Source organism: Archocentrus centrarchus, chromosome 15 (genome assembly GCF_007364275.1).
Source record: "Archocentrus centrarchus isolate MPI-CPG fArcCen1 chromosome 15, fArcCen1, whole genome shotgun sequence".
Taxonomy (NCBI): Eukaryota; Metazoa; Chordata; class Actinopteri; order Cichliformes; family Cichlidae; genus Archocentrus; species Archocentrus centrarchus.
In genome coordinates this window covers 20,249,480-20,271,616 of record NC_044360.1, presented here as the reverse complement: position 1 = coordinate 20,271,616, position 22,137 = coordinate 20,249,480, and the positions used below count along the sequence as shown (strand labels likewise).

Below are 22,137 nucleotides of genomic sequence, written 5' to 3'. Positions count from 1 at the left end.
AGTAACTCCTCATTTTACAACTGTCTCCCGTGTGCACGATTGACCACAAATCAAAGGATCCTTTTTAATAATGCACTAGTATCTATATTCCATCACTGTAGTCATGCAAAATCTGCTCACGCCACTTTGTTACTCACCTATTTCATGCACCTGACAGTCATTTTTTAGATATCATAATGTATTTATGACTGGAGCTTTGCAGCAGAGTGAGAGCTGCAGTCTCACTGGACAAAGCGCCTTTGATGTACTCTTGAATTTTAAACTCCAGCCATTCCCAGCTACAAGTTCCCTTTCCATGCTTATCTCTTCTATTTGGCTCAGCATCATTCCTTGAACACAGGTAAAGACGTGGATGGGGAAAAAAAAAAACTGCTGCTAAAAATAAATAAATAAATTGCTGATCTCAGCATGTGACACTTGAAATTTATCTTCTGCAGTCTATTGCAAGGGAAAGAGCAGCCATGCATGCTAGTTCTGGTAAACAGACTTATTTGATCCCATATTTATTTATCAGCTGCTCTTAGCAACAATAAACTGTGTTTGCTGTTGTCTTTAAAAGATGGAACAGTATGTGCTCTGCGGTTAGAGGGTTGTAATGTGCAGCCTGGGGCAGCAGGGATAACACATTACAATGAAGCCTCAAGGAAGCTGTTGCAACTAAAGGATCACTTTTCACGCTAACATTGTGCATCACTCTTCACTCTTTGTCATTTTCTAAAACCCTGGGATTAATAGACTTGTTTGACATTTTGGCAAATTTGCTTTTTTTTCACAAAACACATTTTCCTGCCTCACTGTTTTGTAGGGATTTATTTACACAGCTATCAGCTTGGGTAATCCTATTATCCTACTCTTAGGAAGAAAGCGAATAAGCATATTTCCCCAAATGTCAAACCGTTCCTCCCAGTGTTACCTGATGATACTCAATGCGCAAGCTACTTGTAAATGTGTGAGACAGGCTTGCTTCCTAAGAGAGGAACAAAAGCCTGAACCGATCTGTCAGAGAAAGAGAACGTGTCTGGGAGGAATAGCAACAATAAAGACCAACCGGATGAATCTATTTCTATTTCTAGATGATAGAGACCAATATACTGCCTGTAACGTGTGATAGGCCATGGGCTCTGATAGGCCAGCTAATTGGTATCTCTGCAAGAGGAAAAATTACCACCGGTTATCACTGGTATAATGTTTGACAGCTGATTCCTTTAGTCTAAAATTGTTCAGAGGGGAATAATCATCAGTGAACACTGCACAGGCAGCAACTTAAATCTGTTTTGAAAGTTATATTTTGGTTCTGTGGCCTGGTTAGAACAAACTTTAATTACTGTAATATAAGTTTAGACTTCAACCAGCTGAAAGGTTCAAATTAAATAGAAGGATGGCAGTGGTAAACTGAAATAGATAAAATTATACAGATGCAATTCCACATCCGAATCACATGTAAGTACTTATAACTACTACGCTGCTGTCAGTCACTTGTTCCATCTCTCAGATTGTTTGTGCACTCACAGGAGTATCACTAATAACACTGGTCAACAATGATTTTGCTACCTGGAGAAAAATACCTGATATAAGGCATTTCAGGTATGCTGATTCCAAATCTGTAATCAGAATTTCTCTAGCACATCAGGTTCTTGAGTTATGCACAATATTTAGCTAATGTATTGCTGTACTGGTGCTTCTCACACAAATGTAGAGTGTGCTAAGATTTTCTAATTGTGAAATTGAACAGAATTTAGCAATAATTTGGGTGATTTGGGGTGCTGAATCCAAATATGGTCATTAAAATTCAGTCAAAGTTTAACTGCCTATATTGAGGATCAACGATGCGATTCTGTTTGCATTTTTGGACTCAGCATATCCAAATTAGTAAAAATCTGTTGTTTTTCCTCAGGTAGCAGACAAAAAGGTTTTTCTTGTTGACCAGTGCAAGTGAGGGTAAGCAGTGGATTTTCTTTGGACTCTAGAAGCTATGAGCCATCTCATCCAGCTATCTGAGTTTCTCAGTGATGAACTATAGGCCCATAAGCTTTGAAAACTCCCCAAATGACCAGTTTTGTTGCAGTGCTTTAATATCTCAATGTAAGAATTAGTACATTATTGAAAGAATGCAGTTGGTATTGTGATTATAACAATAGTGATACATCTCAGTTTTTCTGTACAAAAAATCTAGATAAATTTGCTTTAACGCAAAGTTGTTCTTCAACATCTGCACAGAGGAGGGATTAAAAATCATCCCACTTGATTTGGCAATGGTTTCATCTCAATTTAAAGTTTTGGTGTCACCCACCAAGCCCAATATCTGTGAGAAAAACTCTTCTATAGAATAATGGGAGGATTTACGCATTAAATTAAGAGGAATGTAATGGAGCTGCAGTTGGTTGGTGAGAGCTGCGATAGCCGAGGGAGCGAGTCTTCCCCATGCATGTCACTATAAGTCATTATAATAACCTCCAGCCCTCAGCGTACAAAGTATTCTACGTTGGGTCAGGAAATCGGGCAATTAAAGGAGCTGGGGATGTGGATGAGAACTGACAGCCAATGGGGAAGTGCAGAAGGAGCCAGGAAGGCTTAAACCTCCTCTACCCTCGGGGAACTGACTGGTCCACATCCCTCAGCCCACTACATGTGCAGAGCAACTACTTAATCAGAATGCTTATTCAAATCAAATAATTCAGAAGCCTCCATTTGCCAAAGTATCACACCATCATTTAAAGACAGTACTCAGATCAGTTCATAGAATGAAAATTGTATGGAGAATGTGCTGCTATTACTGTTTTCTGATCAAGAATAAACATGGTCACATTTACAGTGCTGTGCAAAAGTCTTGAGTCACGCCTCATTTCTTAATATTTTGCTTCCAGTGAGCCAGGCTTTCTTGTAATTGTTTAAAGTGGTCTTGAGCAGTAGTTCTCTGGGCTTTTTTGAAAATTTTCTTTAGACCTTGCCTGTTTTGTCACTAATTTTCAGTCCAGTCCTCGTACATAACCATTTTCAGAGGAATGTGGGACTTTTTTTTTTTTTTTACTGTTATTGTTTGTTTGTTAAGCAACTTAACATTGACCTATGAATTATTCAAACATGAAAAGTACACCCAATTCAAGGGATGAACCAGCTGCATGAATTCAGACTGTGTTGAAGTATTACTAATGAGCATTCTTACCTTATACATATACTGGATTTTCATGTATGTTTCAACAAATTGCTGTACCTATCTTCCATTTTCCTAGAAAACTATAAAGAAACAAGGGGAGGCTCAAGACTCGTATAGGACTAAAGATATTAGTTTAATGATTTGTATAATGAATTAGTGCAGTGTAGTGTTTATAGCAGGCTGTCAGGTTTATTGAGCTCTCTGCTGTAAGAGTTTTAAATTTCCCCAGCTTTAAAATGATAATTTTACATCTGAAACACAGATAATACAGCCCTCAAATGCAGCACTTTCCTTCCTCAGCACGAATCCAGGGTAATTACGAAAGAGAATGAAATGTGATATTTGTCACGCATGCTTCTTACTTTACACTTATAATGGGGAGACTGCCCTGTAATAAGATCTACTCTCAATTGAAGGAAATTTCCTCATTTAGGAAATTCCATCACCAGCTGATGAAGACAACAGCTCATCCATAAATCCTATAACAAGCACACAAAGCTGTGCATTTACAGCTATGGGAACGCAAAGGCATCAAGCTCTATTTTTGTCCAACACTGACTGCTCACTGTTTGCCTGGTTGCTCTCAGTGTTGCAGGTTGGACTGAAAAGGGGGAGAAGGAGAAAAAGAGTGTGACTATTACACTAGTGACAGTACACACATCTTCTGGCCTTTTGAAGGGTCTCCAAACACCTTCGGCTGTAGTGGATGGAATGATAGGTTTCGCTAGTGTTCAGAAAACCAGTTTGATGAGCGGTGAAAGCAATCTGGCTCGAACGGGCAACTAAAGAACACTTCAAAGACAAAAACAGATCAGAAGCTAAATTATTAATCTTTTCTTTTCGTTTGGCCTCCAACAAAAAAAACATTTTTCTCTCCTGGGAAAGACTATTATATTGTTGCTGCTGCAACTGACAACTGCGTTAAACTGCTGCTTTCTGGTGTTTGAGCCTGTTTCCCATCTTTGAATTATTTACCAAAGAAGTTAGAGCCCTATGCCCAATTTTTGTGAATCTGTCAGGCTCGATTACATTCAAGAAAAAATGATTCAAATCACCAAATCTCTGTATAATTGAGGTGTAGAGTCTCAGGTGTGTTGCTTCACTGTTACTCATCTTTCTCATTTTGTGCTGAGGACATTCACTGCACGTGCACTGACAGCAGTCACCATTTGGAACAAAGATGAAGATGAGTTAAACCCCTCGTTTAAGGTCCCATGTTAAAGGCTGTTTCTGTAGTAGCACTAAGTGAAGGTTTTCAACAGGTTCTCCATTTCATATTCAGGATTCTGGGCCTCGCTGCTGCTTGTCATTGCTTTAAAGCTGATGTGCTGCGGGATATGACTGGTGGTAAGCCAGGGTGTTTTCTAATCTGAATGTTTGGGGTTTGATCACCTTTCTATACGTGCTAAAGACACACTTCTTCTCTAACCCTTTAAATCAGCTGTGATTTCCCAGTTTTTCAGTGCTGCATACTAAAGTAGAGGGAGAGAATAAAATAAAATTTATGCTTGAGGGATCAATAAAACTGTGTCAAAAGTTCTGGGGATAAAAGAGAGTCGGTGAAGCCTTATTTTTGAAATCCATGTTGCCAATTCCTATTCATGTTATAATGAATCTTTTATTCCACTGCCTGGGTGTAAAATAACCTTCAGCGTGCCTGTACATGAAAGCTGCTTATACATTCAGATACAGTACATGTGTATTCCTCACATATCTAGGATGTAGCAGTTACATGTGTCCATTATGTATTTGTTGTTTATTTATTACCACTGTTTGAATTACAGATATATCACTTTATTGTATTGCCTGTGGAGCAGCCGTGTGATATTGCTTATTTTTCTGTGCCAGACTGTGCTGCAACGTTTGATTGGAATCCAGCTGTGTCCAGCTGTTTTAATCAAACTATTTGACCTTTTAAATATATGTTGCTAATACCACCTTTTGCTGCCAATCTAGTAACATGTAACATGTTTTTGTTGGGTACTTAAAGCTTGAACCATATTTTTTTTTTTTGGATAATATTTTTTCCATTTTTAGAATCCCATTGCACATAGCTGCTAATAGACTTGTCTGTGTTTTATCACGTCAGTGTGGAGTCTCTGTACCCTTTTGTCACCTCGCCTCAGTGTCTGCTGGAAAAACAAAACAAACAAAAAACCCTAAAATAAAAAATTGGAGCGATTGCCTCACAGTGTGACAGAGCTTTAACAATATCCCCAGAAAGGACAAGAAAGTGAGTACAAAGAGCTGACATGGCTATTTTTACCTGTGTGTGTGTGTGTGTGTGTGTGTGTGTGTGTGTGTGTGTGTGTGTGTGTGTGTGTGTGTGTGTGTGTGTGTGTGTGTGTGTGTGTGTGTGTGTGTGTTCATTTAGGATCTTTGTATTTCTTCACTGTGTTCTCCTAAAGGTGTTGATCTGTTCTTACATAAGTGCACTGTACAGGTTATGTGTGAGTCTCTGTCTGCTATTTCCTGTGTATGTGGGTCACTTCATCACCTTTCATTACTGCTATCCCACTTTTTTCTTCTTCACTTCTGGGCTGTATTTTGATTTCTTGATCAGTTTTCATGCGAAGCCTGAGCAAGTTATTTATTTATCAGTGAGTAGACGTGGTCACAGTGCCCCCTTCAGGCACTATGGGCTCTCTGCAGTTTCAGGATGTTGTTGAGTACCTCAACAGCTGTTGTCAAATCATTAGTAGGCTATACCTTACATTTTCATTTGATTCATAATTTATATGTTAAAATGGGAAATTCAACATACTACCTAGCAGCATGATATACAAAATGTGCTATTTTTTTGCACATTTAGGGGCATAGCTCTTTCACAAGAGCTCATCACGTTGCAATAATATATATATATATTTTTTTATACTTTTTTGTTTAATAAAGGTGTGAAAAGCTTGGTTATCATAATGTTTTATAATTACATGCCCACACGTTTCCGGTTGAAGTAACAGCCTCATATAAATGCAAGTGGTAACGGGAAGCTTTTGCAAATGCTGCACCATAATTACAGCAATTTAGAGCAATCACAATAATTTCAAGCACTGTGAGATAAGTGCAGGTGAAAGAAGAACAGCTTCAGCTAAAACAGCTGGTGACATCTCAGAATATTAAAATTCCATTCAAAGTTTTTATTTTATTTTTTATTTTTTTAAAGTTAAACGCTGGACAGGTTTAAAATGAAAATCAAATTAACATGTTCCACACTTTCTGTTTTTTTTTTTTTTTTTTTTCCCCAGGCTAAGCTGCCCAGTAAAGCTTGAAGATGAATTAATCATACTGTAACTTGACAACAGAGGGAGCCAGTGGCATTTCTTTCTCTGCAGACAGAAACTGTCTCCTAAGGGAAACTTCTCACTTTAACCGGGAAGCGTGGTGCAAAGATTAGAGTCTCTGCTCATGTAGTGAGTCATAGTTAATTAAGTTCCTCAAGCATAATTTGTCAAGTACAGTCATGCAAATGATGAAACCAGAGCTCATGGCAGTGGCGAGAGCAGCCTCAAATCAGTGGACCTTGCGTGCGTTATCCACAGCTTTCTTAAGGAATATGACAAAGATGGCACTTAGAGATCAGGATAGAACTGGATGGTGAAAGCCATTGTAAAAGGTGCACAATATTTCTGCAGACAGAATAGAATAGAATAGAATAGAATAGAATAGAATAGAATAGAATAGAATGCCTTTATTGTCATTATACAGGATGTACAATGAGATTGGAGGGCCACTCCTGTTCAGGGCCATGTAACAGAAAATCAAACTCTCTAAATGAAAATAAAAATATTACAAAAATATTATAATCTAGTATAATCAATATGATCAAGAGATATACAGAAAATAAACAATGTGTAAAATATACAAAAAATAGAATGTATAAAAATATATACATACATACCTACATTGGTGCATCTGTACATTGTAAGAAAGTAAATGCGTGTATACATATAATAATGAAGATGATGAATATTGCACTTGGTGAATGAATATTGCACTAGTGAATGAATACTGGATATTACACAATATAGGAATGTTAGATATTGTTCAGTATGAATGATATAATATTGCACAGAGATGTGGGTGTTGCACAGTTACAGTGGGTGAGTGTGTGAGTTCAGGGTGGTGATTGCTCTGGCGAAGAAACTGTTCTTGAGTCTGTTTGTTCTGGCTTTGATGCACCTGTAGCGCCTGCCAGAGGGCAGCAGGTCAAACAGGTCAAAGCCAGGGTGTGAGCTGTCCTTGATGATGTTCCTGGCTCTGCTGATGCAGCGGGAGGTGTAGATGTCCATCAGGGAGGGGAGAGGGCAGCCAACGATTCTTTGTGCTGTCTTGACTACCCTCTGAAGCCTGACCCTGTCTGCCTCAGTGCAGCTGCCGTACCATACTGTGATACAGTACATCAGCAGGCTCTCAATGGATGAGCGGCAGAAGGTCAGCAGCAGGTTTGAGTTCAAGTTGTTCTTCCTGAGGACCCTCAGGAAGTGAAGTCGCTGCTGAGCCTTCTTGATAACAGCTGTGATGTTATCTGACCAAGAGAGATCAGCAGAGATGAGGACACCGAGAAACCTGAAGGTGTGGACCCTCTCCACACGCTCGCCGTTGATGTAGAGGGGAGCTGGGTCAGTCCTGTGCTTCCTGAAGTCGATGATGATCTCTTTGGTTTTCATGGTGTTCAGTACCAGGTTGTTCTCTGAACACCAGGCTGTCAACTTCAGGACCTCCTCTCTGTAAGCTGCCTCATCTCCTCTTGAGATGAGCCCGATCACTGTGGTGTCATCAGCAAATTTGACAGTGAGGTTGTTATTGTGGGCCGGACTGCAGTCATGGGTGTAGAGGCAGTACAGGAGGGGGCTCAGCACACAGCCCTGTGGGGAGCCAGTGCTCAGTGTGCGGGTGGAGGAGAGATGGGGGGTCAAGTCTCGCAGTCTGGGGCTGGTTGGTTAAGAAGTCCTTGATCCAGGAACATGTGAGAGGGGGGAGGCCCAGGGTGTGCAGTTTGATGGTGAGAATGTCCGGGATGATTGTGTTGAACGCTGAGCTGTAATCCACAAAGAGCATGCGAGCGTAGCTCTGCTGCTGCTCCAAGTGGCTCAACACAGAGTGGAGAGCTACAGCGATGGCGTCCTCTGTGGATCTGTTTGCACGATATGCAAACTGATGGGTGTCGAAAGTGGGGGGCAGATGGTCTTTGATGTGCTGGAGAACCAGGGCCACAGGGCGGTAATCATTTAGGCTGGTGACAGATGACCTTTTGGGCACGGGGATGATTGTGGCTGTTTTTAGGCAGGGGGGGATGACTGCTTGGGCCAGGGAGAGGTTGAAAATCCTGGTGAGAATCAGGGTGAGCTGGTGGGCACACGCTCTGATCACCTTGCCAGGTACTCCGTCTGGTCCGGCAGCCTTCCTGGGGTTCACTGCTAGGAGCACGCGCCGTACCTCATGCTCCTGGACAGTGAGTGGGGTGCAGCCTGGTGGGGGTGGCAGGACTGGAGCAGATGGGTGGTCCTGAGGTGTCTCAAAGCGAGCAAAGAAACAGTTAAGTTCCTCTGCTAGTGACACACTCAGGTCTCCTGCAGTCACATCACAGCCTCTGAAGTTTGTGATGTTCTGAATGCCCTGCAACACCTCCCGTGTGTTATTGCTGGACAGATGGGACTCTATTTTCCTCCTGTAGTCCGTTTTGGCTTTTTTAATTCCTCTTTTCAGAATCTGGATCCCATTAATATTACCCTTAACATACCCTCTACATGCTTTACACAGAAATGTGGTCATTATGTTGGTAAAACTACCTGAAGCAGCAGCTGGAATTGGACCAACACTACTATATGTACTGCATCTTTTATATCCCGTTCTTGATCTTAATGATCCATTATTGTCTGTCACAATTATTATGCATGCAAATAGCTGACGGATCTTTATGCAGAGGAAACAATATGAGGCTCAAATCATTCTTGCTTCTCCAGTGTCCAGCACACTAGGCTGTTTACAGGATAATAAAACCTCTTGGCCTTCAGGCACAGCTGCACCGCAAATAAGACTTTTGCACTTCACATATGGTGGTCTTGAGACATCCCTAATTGGGAAGGAGAAATGTGCTAGCAGGAGCTGATTCCTCTGGTGGGATGTAAATTTAATGGAGACTCACTCTTCCTGATTAAGCATGGGCCACCGGGATAGAGTGTGATTATAAGTGCTATCACTGGGTGTTACAACTTGATGGCATTTAAGAGATGCTGCTGGACTTAAATAGCTGTGGTTGTAATTAAGAGGAAGTCCCATATTTTAAAGTGACTGCCTGTCTGGCTCTCTGTCTCCCTCACAGAAAACACAGTGTTTTGGAGGGAGTGGAGGTCATAATCTCCGTGACCCATTTACTACCCTCGCAAAGTAGTGCTAGTCAGAACATTTATTTGGGTTTGTGTTAGACTGCAAATGTAATCGAGTGCTGGAACAATACTTGGCAAAGCAACTGAGGCAATTATACCACATAGATAAAGAACTAACCTGAGATTAGGATACTGATTAATGGAGAGAGCATGTGAGAATATGGGTTTTTAGTTTTGTCAGTTTTTGTCAGACTCTATGGTCGTTTTCTCCATAAACAGTAAAACAAATGATACTGCCAGAGAATAAATTAACTAGTCTACTGAAGGACAATGTTGTGTTTGCATACCTTTGGACTGCACACAAATTGCTACACTGTGGATGGCAACACCACAAATTCTTAATCATGTGGAAGCCTGGGATCAGAATATTATTGTTTATTCTATCATAAAATATTTATGTTGCTTTTGTCCTGCATAGAAGAAGGTAAGACAGCATTGCACAGAGACAACAAGGGATTTGCAAAATCCATAAAAAATCATTTTGAAATTATGTGTTGTGGAAACACAGATTTTCAATGACTTTCAGCCTGTATTTTAACAAAATGTGGCTGCGGCTGTATTATCAGTTACACTATGGCAGCAGAGATTTATAGTCTCAAGAGTATATCTCGGAGTATATGAAAGATCAGTGCAAGTCTGTGCTCCCATGTAACTCTGCAGTGTAACAAAAACAGGGAAAGTGTTTTGGCAGTGGTTTTCTAATCCTCGGGGGACCCCACTGAGGCCATTAATCCAATGAATTGCTGCTGGTTGCGGTACCTTGACAGCCACTCGCTTTTACAGATGAGCTGTGCCTTTTGCTGAAGATGTAAAGGGCCTCTGAAGAGGGAAAGTTAATTTGACTTGACCTTTCTGGTGCTCAGAACAAGCTGCTATGTAGGGCTCCATGCCACAACCCCATCTTCTGTTTCCACACTCAGGGAGGTATTATTGTTACACAGCGAGACACAATCTTTCAGGTTCGTAATGAAGCCTCAGCTTCCATGGTTAATACTTGTCCTCATACTCTTATGTGTTAAGCAGGAGTCAGAAGTCATCTAGGAGAGAGAAATTGGAAGATAAAAAAAAAACGCACTTTCTTTCTTAAGAACATCAAACACCGAAATCCTCTAAGGAACACCGTCAATACTTTACATCAATAATAATGAATCATTAATATTTATTGCAACATTAAATTTAATTGTCCTCTTTTTATATGTGTGTGTCTGTACGTCGTTTCTTTGCTCATACTGCAAAATGTGATTGTGCCTGTTTGTTTTAATGAAATGGAAAAACTTTGCAAAAAAAGAAAAGTAACCTTGGGAATTCTTCCAGTTCATTGCGGAATCATGAAGCTTAATTCATACAAAGCTGAGCTAAATGTTAGCACTAATAAGTCCACAGTAAGTTTAACATTGAGAGACTTAGTGGGTATAATGTAGCCTACCCATATGTGCTAATCAGTGCAAAGTAGAAGCTATGAATGATTAGGTTTTCTGTCATTTGATGGTTTATCTTTTACTTACTTACTTTTGTGTAGTGTGCCAGGTTGTGGGTGATGTGACTGTGAAACTGATCAAAATACAGATAAAAACAAAATGTTTGTAATTTTTACATTTTCCAAAGCCAACCAGTGGGTTGGATTGGACTCTTGGAATTCGAGTGCTCGAGCTATGCGGTGTTGTATCGTTCCTTAACACCTCCCTTAACAAATAGAATTCGAATATCCTCCATTGTACATGGAATTATACCAAGATATTTTACAACTGCTGGTGCAAAACATACGGTTCATCTCCACAGCATTGATAATGGCTCAGCCACGCTGTCGTGCGACATCTGTTACACTGTATCTCCACCAGTGGAACGCTGTAATAGTCTTGAAAAGTTAACTAACGTACTACACTATAATATGACATAACACAGGGGCCTTGAGTAATGCACTACGACTTGGTCATTGCCATTCTGGCAACAGCAAATTTATAACACCGTGTCTGAGGGTTAAGTAGGTTCGCTGTGAATCGTCTTTGAAAACTGGCCAATCCTTATAGCCTAAAAAAGATACATTTTACTCAACTCCATTTAAAAGCGAAATATGTTTAAAGCAATCTATTTCATGATAATTTCTTCCACACATTAGGCCCGTATCCTAATTCATGATTGTTAGTAGCGGCTGCAAACGAGGAAAAGAAACGACTCGAAGTTAAACAGATATTTCTTTATTGTTCAGGGCAGGCGTAATTTTATAGGCTATATAATGCAATAGACAATATATATAATATAAAATTATATAATACAAAATACCTTAGGCTAAACACATTGCCTACGATTTCAACAGAATTAAAGAGGAAAAAGCACAACTGTGTAATACCTCTATTAAAACGCTTGAGATGAAGGCTGAAGCCTTAAACGGAGGCTGAACGTGCCTGAAATGAAGAGTAATGCTTTTTCGCATTAACGAACGCCTTCTCTCAATATTTCCTTAAATTTAACATTCTGAAGCTTCTTTCTTTCTGAAAGTCAAATCGACGCGCGGCGACTTTTTTCCCGGTGTCCCGTCTAACGTTTCCCGGGAAACGGGAAATGGTTCTGATCGCAATTTCCCGGGAATCCCGGATCCCCGGGATTAAACCCTATTGGAAGGCTGGTTCTGGCCCCTGGGCCATGTTTTTGATGCCTGCCTACATTATCAATAGAGAATATATATATAATAATTAAGTTAATAAAATTACATAATGAATTGGATCACTTCCTTTAGGAGAAGACTGGGTGTCTCTAGTGTTCCTTCATTTCAGCAAACTGAGGCTTTTATAGTGTGAGACAAGGAATTGATTTGTCTTTCATCGGGTTTTGCGGTGTCACTGGATAAGAAAATGCCATTAACAGATCTGTCAGTGTCTGGCAAAGATGCACTACAACAGCTTGGACTGTCAGTAAAAAAAACAAAACATCTGGACACAAAGCAAGCTGGGCACTTTTGCTCATACTGGCACTTTAGGCTTATTTAGATCAGACAAGAAATCCTTTTACTCTTGCACACCTTTTAGCAGTCTGAATCAATCATCTTCCAATATCAAGTCCAATTTGCAGCTGTACGTTAATGCATTATCAGTAAAATAGATTTCTACACCACCTCGCTTTACTCCTTCCCAGCCAGCTCCACGCTTGCACAGCTTGGTTACTGTCAAAGTGGTGAATTTATGTTGCATCAAGTTGGTAGTAAATATCACAAGATGTGTGCATGTTGATGTGGATTAGACTTCAATTTTGTATGCACATTCTCATTTCTTAAGACTTTATGCATCTCCAGTTACTTTTATTTTGGTTCTAGTTTCATCTTAACCCAATAAGGTGCCCTTTGATTGTCAAGGTCAATTTTAATGAACTTTATTTACTGATCTCAATAGGTTAGTATTCCCCTGTGGAATGATGAACAGTATCTGAAATAAATATGAAAAAAAAAAAAAACCTCAGCAAAGATCTGACACAGGACCTGAGAAATGCATCTGGACCTTCAGTTGATCCATCTACTGTTTGCCAAAGCCTCACCAGAAATGGTCTCAGTGGAAGGGAGGCTGTCAAGAGGGTATTCTTAAGGAAGGGAGAAAAGGCCAAATTACACAAGAACTGGACTGAAAATCAGTGTCAACAGGTGTTATGGGGTGATGAATCCAAAGTTGAAACTTTTTTTGTCCAAATTATCATCGGTATGTATGGAGGAGGTCAGGAAAATATAAGTGAGGGGATGCTCAAGAATTTTGCAGTGTATGTTACAGCTATATCTTGTTTTAGATGAAGGATTGCCCTGTTCCAGCACACAATGGTGTTTGACACCGTTAAACTGTGCTGTTTGATCTGGAAAATTGCTACTCTGGCTTCCCTCATTATTCAGCATGAATAAACAAAAGAAAGAAAAGTACAAGCTGCTCTTTGGAGCACACTAGAACATTCCAAAGTACGTGGAAGAATAATCGGCTCTCTTTGCAGATCTGCTTCTTTTAAGGATAAAAAGAATTCATACGGCTGTGTTGATGCAGGGACGGGACCTCAAAGGATTTGGCTTTTTAACGTGTCGTTACTGCTTGTGCGCACTGATTGCTGTAGATTGTTTGTTAGAGAGAGAGAGAGAGTTGTCATGTGGCGTCTCAGAGCTTGGACTGGTTTGATCCTCCTCCGTGCTTGCAGATAAAAGTCTATGAGTCACTGACTGGGATCTTCTAATGATCTCACCCACTCCACCTATTTCCACATCCCTGTCTTTCCTATCAATAATAGCATGTATACAGTCTCTGAATCATCTCTGAATCTAAGGCACTGAAATTTGACATTAGTTCCCAAAAACATCTGGCAGCTGCAGAGACTCACACACACGCACCATGTGGAAATTTTTACTGTGACACACAATAATATAATTCATAGGTGACATGTTTATAATGTTTATCCATCAAACATCCTGTTCTGCTCTTTCAGTCCATTCACTGTGAGCTTTTGCACTTCATCCATTAGCCCCCATCCGCTCTCGCTGACATTTCCCATTTTCAAACCCAAACACAGGAGGAGTGGGCAGCAGTGGAAAATAGTAAAGGATCCAGTGGATTTGGTTGCTGAGGGATGCCAGAATGCATCTGGGCAGAGTGTTTTTAGAGCTTGCTGTCCTAGTTAGGCAGGGCAGGGGATTGTTGCTTGACTGTGAGTCTAAAAAGTGAATTATTCAGCACGGCTTCCTTTAGCTGGCTCACACTCTGCTCACGCAGATTTTGCACACACATGAAGAGCCGCTGCAGGCACTCACTCATATGTCTATAAAGACATTAACACAGAGTTGCAGGGATCAGATGCACTCACCGATCAGTATGGAGCTGGATAATTTGAACTGCTGACAGCTTTTCTCTGATGTGTCCTATAAAGGCTTCACATGAATAAAACACAAGTGAAACATGGAATGACATGATACAGATGCACCCAGGCACAATTTCAGCTGACCACCTACTATAACGGTGCCTTGGACAGATTTCAGTTTAAGAGAGTTATGAAACTCACAGTGAAAGTCTGAATTGTCACTCCAGGCTTCAGAACCAATGTCTGTTGTTGATAGGGCAAACAGACAAGAGTCCTAGGAGCTCAGAAATGTTTAGCACCTCTCGGTCACCTCGAGAAGCGCCCAGATATGCTCAGATTCACTTCTTTTACCAGAAGAATCCAAACTGTTAAGACTTTGTCAAAGACACAGATATGAGCTGCACAGAGAAGAAATAACTTCTATCAAGGGACTAACTTAGGTCACTCAGTTTACTTGTATTTTAGGGTAATAGGGTACTACTTTAACGCCTACCTGCTGATATACTAACATACAGTCTCATTTGCAGTCTATTCATGGCAGTGTAATTGAGGAGTACAACAGGTGCTGAGCATGGATTTGCCTTGGTATCGCAATGTTTTTAGTTTTGTTAGGTAGGCACTGATATGTCAGCTTGGTATCAGTGCAAACTATTAAATGGCTCTCATCAGTCCACATTAAATTCATTGACTTCATCATAAAAGTCACTATTTCTGCTCCATGACCTCATGTTACCTTACATATTGTAAAATATTTCCTGTGAAATGGAAGCGATCGTACTCGATAAGCACTCTGCATGGTTGAGGAAACAGAAACTGTAATAGCCTAGAAAAGAAAAGGGGGGGGGGGGGGGGGGGGGGGGGGGGGGGGGGGTGATGGGTGCTTTCCTCTCAAGAAGTTTGCACTAAACTGCAAGTCCACACAATTCCCTGTGCAAATTTTAGATTACATAACCTTAAAGGCAGTTCACAACTCATAAACAAAAATCATGAGCGTATAAGAACATGTCTTTAAAAGCCCATCAGCAAGCTGTATTACAAAGGTCTTTGAAGCTTCATTTAGCTTTTCAGTTGTGAGGGGGGAAAAAACAACATTATATTATTTCACTATGATCACTAGTTCCAGTTGCAGTGTTTATAGGCTAAACACACCCACACCACCCTCCCATCTCAGCTATACTGGTCCCATTATATCTGTCACACAATCCATTTATAGCCCAGAGTTTTAATGCACGCCTCCAGGTCGAGGACTGCGTCTACTCAGTCCCAAGCAGACTTTCCTTTGCACCGGAGGGACCACGGCCACAGGGGGTCTAGGAGGAAAGCCGAGCTTAACGACAAAGGGTGGTGGTGGATGGTGGGATGTGGTTATAAGGCTGATTGCTGCGTGACGTTGGCGAATTGCAGCAATCTCCAAACTGTACGTGAAGGAGAGACCAGCCAGGACGCACTGGATACAGCAGATTTGGGGAGGGAAGTGGAGGAAGGGGGTGGGGGGATAAGACAGAGGTAGAAAAAAAAAATTAAAAAACAGGGAGTTGGATGGATGTGAAGAGACAGACGGCAGGACACCGGCTCTAGAAACATCAAGGGTCCCATCAAGAGGTCTGGTGTCTGCACCAAATCAGGCTCAGGGATGTAGTCGAAGCGGTTCGGAGCTCTGCCCATCCGAGCTCATCATCATGAAGAAACACTCTGCAAGGGTTGCCCCGCTGTCCGCCTGCAACAGTCCGGTGCTCACCCTGACCAAAGTGGAAGGTAGGGAGTTCCGTTTAGACCGCCTGTAACCCCGCAAACTGGGGCTGCCCGTGTGCCTCTGAGACCGGAGCTTCAGCTAAAATATTTCTCTAAAGGCTGCTCACGAATCTCATGGAAGACTGCTCGATTTTTTTTTTTTCAAGACAAGGATCAACTTTAGAAAATCTTACAGTGAGCAACACGAAACGACGGGAATCAGCCAAGCGCTCAACTTAAAATCTATGGTGCAATATTTGTGGGTATTTTGACATCGGGCAGGATTAAGATCCATTTTCTTTATATAAGTGATGCCAGATGCTTCACTTGGATGAATTTGGCTATTTAATTGCTTTCATTATATAATAATGATAAAAACCCCGAAATGAAGCCCGAAATTGATCCGCAGCGTTTAAATTATTGCGTTACTGACGCACTGATTTGGGGGAATAATCGCGACTTAGGGCGGCTCGATGATCGCTGTGTTGAAATTTACTGGTCTCTAGGGAGGGTCTTAAGTTGTTATTGCAGCAGGGATTCCCCTCGCACTCTCCCCCGTGTACCCTTCATCATCACAGGCTGCAGGAGACTCTGCTAAAAATGCCAGAGCATAGTGCCAGTGCAGCTGGGACATGAACCCAGCAGTAAGCTTGTTATCAATGGTCCCTGTAAATGTTCTCTGGCAGTGTCCTTCAGTATTCCTCATGGCTTTATGTTGGGTCTCTCACTGGGTCTCCCGCTCTGCAAGAGCGCTGGCATTTCCTGCTGACATCATTAAGAGACAACACCTCTTCTTGTGCGTATATGTGTGTGTCTGTGGTGGATGTGCTGCTGCACCATTCTCAGCACCTTCTTGAAAGAGAAGTGTCATACTTGCCTTGTTGTGTGTACAGTATGCTTCTTCTGATGTTCTCCTCTGCCAGATTCTTGTGCAAAGAGCTGATCTTTTTTTTCTCCATCTATTACTCAAGACTACTGAACACCAGTGTTTGCGCAGAACAGCATTAACACATTGCATCTGAAGGAATCCTTATCAAATTTGCACCTTTCACTTGGATCAAATTGAGAAATAACTGTAATTACTTTGATGAGTTTCATGTAGCCTGATTAAGATACACATATGCATGTCTCACAAAATAAAAAAAGAACCTTAGAGGTCACAGTGAACCATACATAAACTTGCTGTTTGATCATAGTAGGTTTGGTTGCAGCTGTTCTCTTTGCAGTGCAGCAGTAATGCTCAAGGTGACTGATCATCAGTGAAGCCACTAAAAAAAAGCTTTCAGGTTATATATAACATAGAAATAAATACTTGTTAAAGTGTTTTTCCTTTCCGCCTCTGTTATGCAGGACTTGAGTTGTTGCTGACTCAGACTTGTCAGCGCAGCTTAACTCTGTCTCTGCTCCTGTTGTTTGGGAGCTCACAGTAGTCTAGAGCATTAATGTGAAAATATCTGAAAATACTTCATTATTCAATAATTTATTGCTCAACCAACTGCTAGAATATGAATGGTGAATTTTTTTGCAGTTATAAATGGATGTGGCAGAAATCTATCAGATTAAATTACAAGATGCCTGAGGTGTTTAGTCTGCATTGCATATACCCAGACAACACACCCTGGGTTGCCTCAGAATAATCAGTGCTGCAGGATTACCAAAGATTTTAAGCTCATTAGTGAGAATTTCAGGCTCCACACATTTTATTTTCAGAATAACTGGGATGGTGGGGTGTTATTTGACAAGCTCATGTATACAGAGTTGACAAAAACTCCGCTGTGACACGAGGCAGCGGGGAGAGAAAACGTGCGTGCGCGTCTTGTGTTGGGGGATGAAACAGTATTGTAAAATTTTTGAGGGGAGTCAAAGCTGCAAAGTTTGTGATGTGGCTGTTCGATTTTTAGCAGATGCTTTGAAGGAGTCGGGGGGAGGGGGGGGGGGGGGGGGGGGGGAATCACAGGGGGGCCACAGCGTATCAACACGCAGCTTTTCAGAGTCTCTCATGCTTATGTAACACCAGCTCCAAAACCTGTGTTCTCCTCGCTAACAACCTGCAGCAAACTGTCAAAGACTTAGGGTTTCTTTTCCTTTTTATCAGCCTCGAGTCTTCTGTGGTCTGTCTTTCCTCTTCTTTTTTGTGTCCGGTGAACAGACACAGTTTCACACAGTGTTAGTGAGGCACCGAGTAGTTTTGAAGCAACAAGTACAGTATCAGATTTGAACATGAAATTCAGTTTTTCTTACATTTATTGCTTGAATTGATCAGGATTTCTGTAGGAACATCCATGCAGTCATACAGTAGTAACAAATCTGTCATTCATCACAGTTGTCATGTGTTCTCAGTGTTGGTTGACTCAGTGTTGGTTCTGGGTATACAGTACAATGCCGTCTCTTGCAGCTTCAAGGTATTCCTGTGCCGTATTTACTGCCTCCTCTGTGTCTTCTTCCCATAGACAATAATTATTGATTTCTCTTTAAACGTATTTCTGTTGATGGCGTCTTTAGGGAATGTCTGTGTTGTTCCTTTGTCGTCAGAAGCAGGGGTAAGAAGTTCATAAAAGTCCCTTTAATCTCAGCAATTTAATTATATCCTCTGAAACAGAGCAGGCACATTGTAAGAGTGATTCAGCGCACATGCATCCCCCGGGAAGATGGTCACATTTCACCAGCTTCTGTTATGGGCACACTGAATCTCTCCCAAAGGCTTCATGCGCCTTGGTGTATATGGATCAGTCACTTCAGATGACAACAAATTAAAAGCCTTCATATAGAGAGGTAGACCCTTAGCTCAAACTTGATTAAAGCAAAGCTGGACTTGTGTTTGTTTCTTAGAGTAACCTGATTCATTTTTTGGTGGACAGCTCAGCACATTCAGTAGTGCTGGGAGTTGATAGAAAGGAGGCTATTTTGACCTACCTGCTCTGCTTTTTGCGCATCTTTATCTGACTGGATGACTTGGACAGTTCAAGACAGAAAACACAAAAATCTGAATTGTAATCATTGCCATACAGAAAATAACACGCCGTGTTCACTTCATGGACAGAATCTTGAATCTTGTACTCATTTGCATGTGTCTTATTTGTATGTAAATGTGCAGCAGTACCCTCAGTATGGAGGTCAGGCTACATCTGCCAGACAGAGGTCAAACATATTGTATGTGCATATTGTGTATGTATTAGATACAGCAGTTAAAAGGTTACCAGAAGTAGTGATGGCAAGAATTTTGGAGTTTCTTTCTAGGCTTCATTAAAATGTTGGGTCCTCACGTTCATCCTTTGAGTGTAATTGGAGTTGAATTTGTTGGTTGTCAGAGGAGTAAAATTAAAGCCTCTTCTTTGTGCTAAATTTATTTTAAAAGCCAGTGAAATAGGTCTTTGGGGCTTGATAAGTGTGCATTGAATACACAGTGACAGGGCTTTTGTTTTATTAAGAGGCTGAGCTTTTGCTTAGGTTTATCAAGTACAGTGTGTGTAGCGATGCTGTCAGATGAAGCCGAACTTTATTGCTGGTTTGTCGCCAGACTTCTTTTATGTATGTAACATTTGTAATTTATATAGGAAAAGCAGTGCAGTTAAGCAAAGCCCGCTACAAATATGGGTAAAGAGGAAGCTCTTAGCTGTAATCCTAAATTGAGTGAGCTGATCCGAAAGCTTTTCCGTGTGCAGGAAGACTGCCGGTCTTCTCCAAATACACAATGTACCCAGCAGACTAGATGCTACAGTTGTGGTGAGCCTAGCAGGCTGTTTATGACAAATAATTTAACAACCAAAATGTAAAAATTAATATTTATTTCAGCCATTTCAACAGAAGTTTGAATAACAGTGTATGCACACACGTGGGTATTTCTTCTATGAAAGTGAGTGGCCAGGTTTTTATGATAAACATACTTTTTCCCAAACTGTTTCACAGTAGGGACACAGTGAAATGGTTAAGATGTGTTAAAAAAAAAGCTGCATTTTTATGTAATCTGATGGAGTCCCTGTGTCATCAGTGGCCTTGCGGTGCATAGAGGGAGTAAAACCACTGTTTGGGCAGACACTCAGCGTACACCTGTGGTGGCTGCCTTTCCATTACCTTAACAGGAATGCTGTGGCCAATCTTTTAAATATTGATTTGTCGCGGAAAGTGCTGGGACTCTTGCCAGTCTGTTAAACTGTGGGTCCATCACACTGTATTCAGTGGTATAAGGTACTGCAAGTGAGGGAGGGCTGCTTCAGAACAGGGGTTTATCCTGTAGTGTACCCGATGCTGAATATGATTGCTATCAATCTGCTACAAAGCACAGTGCGCAGACCCACGCAATCACACTCTGCTTGTTTTGCACACAGTGTAACTAATAAGGCATTAAGGGGACTGCAGCATTGACCTGTATCATGAGCATCTGTTGAACCAGCTGGGCAGGTCAAGGCAGAGACAAACAGCAAGTTTGCTACTTGGCGAGGAAGTCGCCGCGCTGTCCTTTGAGGTTGAAGGAGAAACCGAGAATGAAGGAGAGCAGGATCAGTAACAGCTGTCCCACCCTTGTCTGCCCTTCTGGTCCTTTAGTCCCTTCAGCCCATGTGATCCTACCTATCAGCTGGTTGACGCAGCAGGGTGTGTTTTCCGCCTGTCTCTCTTTTGTGTTATTGAGTGGGACAGGCTTGTCAGATGAGCCTGCTCTGGTGCGTTGAAAGGACGCTGACTGACAGCTTGGCCTGACCAACTTGTCACAGTCAAGTATCACAGACTCCCACTGTCTGTCAGACTCCGAGACCACAAAGACAGTAACTGCTGTCTGTGTGCTGCCTGTCTATCGGGCTGTCTCTGTGATTAAACTACCACCCTCCTGTATAAAAGTGCAGTTACTGCTTTATTTAACAAAAAAAGAAAGAAAACAACTATAAATTGCCTTTCTTTTCAAACAAAAACATCTGCCTTTGACTTATGTCAGACCTGACAAACCAAATAAGTCAACATGTGTCTGAAGGATTTATTTTTATTGAGGTATTTACTGAGTGATTGATGCTGTGTGACAGCCATAAACCAGTTTAAAGAAGAAGAGCAGTGATTTTGAATTTGTTTGCTTTTTTAATCCAGAGAATTACACTGAAAATGTTAAGTGAAGGGGTCACTTCACCTAAATTAAAGACTCTTCAGTCATACCTTGCAGGTGACTTTATTCAAAAATGGAGATTTCCTTAAAAAGGGAAACTTAAAATTAAGATCGACTGCCTGTTTAAGGTTTTATACAAAGACTTCATGCTGTATTGTTTGATGATGACAAGGACACCACGAGTAAGGTAAACTACTCAATTCGTATTCATCACCAAGCAAAGCCAACAGACAGTAAGACAAGAAGAAGAGTTTCTCTGAAGTGTGTGTGTGTGTGATTGATCTGTTTACCCTCTTGAATCGCTGAGGCAGAGCACTGCGGAGCATGCTTGCTCCCACGGAGGTGTTGCCAAACAGACAAAACTCTCTTACCTCTACGTCTCCCCTTGTTGAGGTCCCAGGTGAACACTCCCTACTGTTGCATTGCCACCCTGGCAAACCAGCCTGAGCCTGATGCTACTGTTGCTGCTGCCAGCATGCAGCTTTGTTTTGGAAGCAGGGCGACAGAGAACGCGGTGTACGGCTTGGGCGGTGGCCTGTTCAGGGAGCAAAACAGGGACGTATCGGGACTTTCTCAGCCTGTCACGGGCAGGTTCTGTGAAGTGTGAGAGGGAGCAGTCAGGCAGGGCTCTGCTGGCACGTTTGGGATTTGCAGCTATCAGCAGGAGAGATCTGCACTGCAGAGACTGCAGAGGGAGGGAGGATAGCAGAAGTGGGAATGAGGCGGGTTGGGAAGCAGGGGAGCATGGACTTATATGGGAGAGAAGCTGGAAAACTGGCTTATTAATGGCAAGATTAATCTCAACATCCACTGGAGTACTTTGCCTCTACTGGGAGTATGATGTATATTCAATGTCGAGCATATGAGGTGCTCAGTGAACTAAAATACTTCAGGCAGGCACATGAGCATGTATGATTAAGACTGATTCCCTGTGCCTTTAACAAGACAAATACAGCTAGACA

At 41.5% G+C, this 22,137-nt stretch overlaps 1 protein-coding gene across 2 annotated transcripts in view; it reads left to right on the top strand.

The window, feature by feature from the left end:
* slc35f3b (solute carrier family 35 member F3b) overlaps window positions 1-22,137 on the top strand; it is a 52,474-nt gene that overhangs the window by 13,857 nt on the left and 16,480 nt on the right. Inside the window, exon 1 of one of the 2 annotated variants that reach the window (XM_030748126.1) lies at window positions 15,899-16,110. The exons of the other annotated variant lie outside the window; for it this stretch is intronic. Within the exon in view, the coding sequence (XP_030603986.1) occupies window positions 16,035-16,110 (76 nt within the window). The 5' untranslated portion in view covers window positions 15,899-16,034. Of the gene's footprint in view, window positions 1-15,898; window positions 16,111-22,137 lie in introns of those variants that run through there. 2 annotated transcript variants of the gene reach the window in all.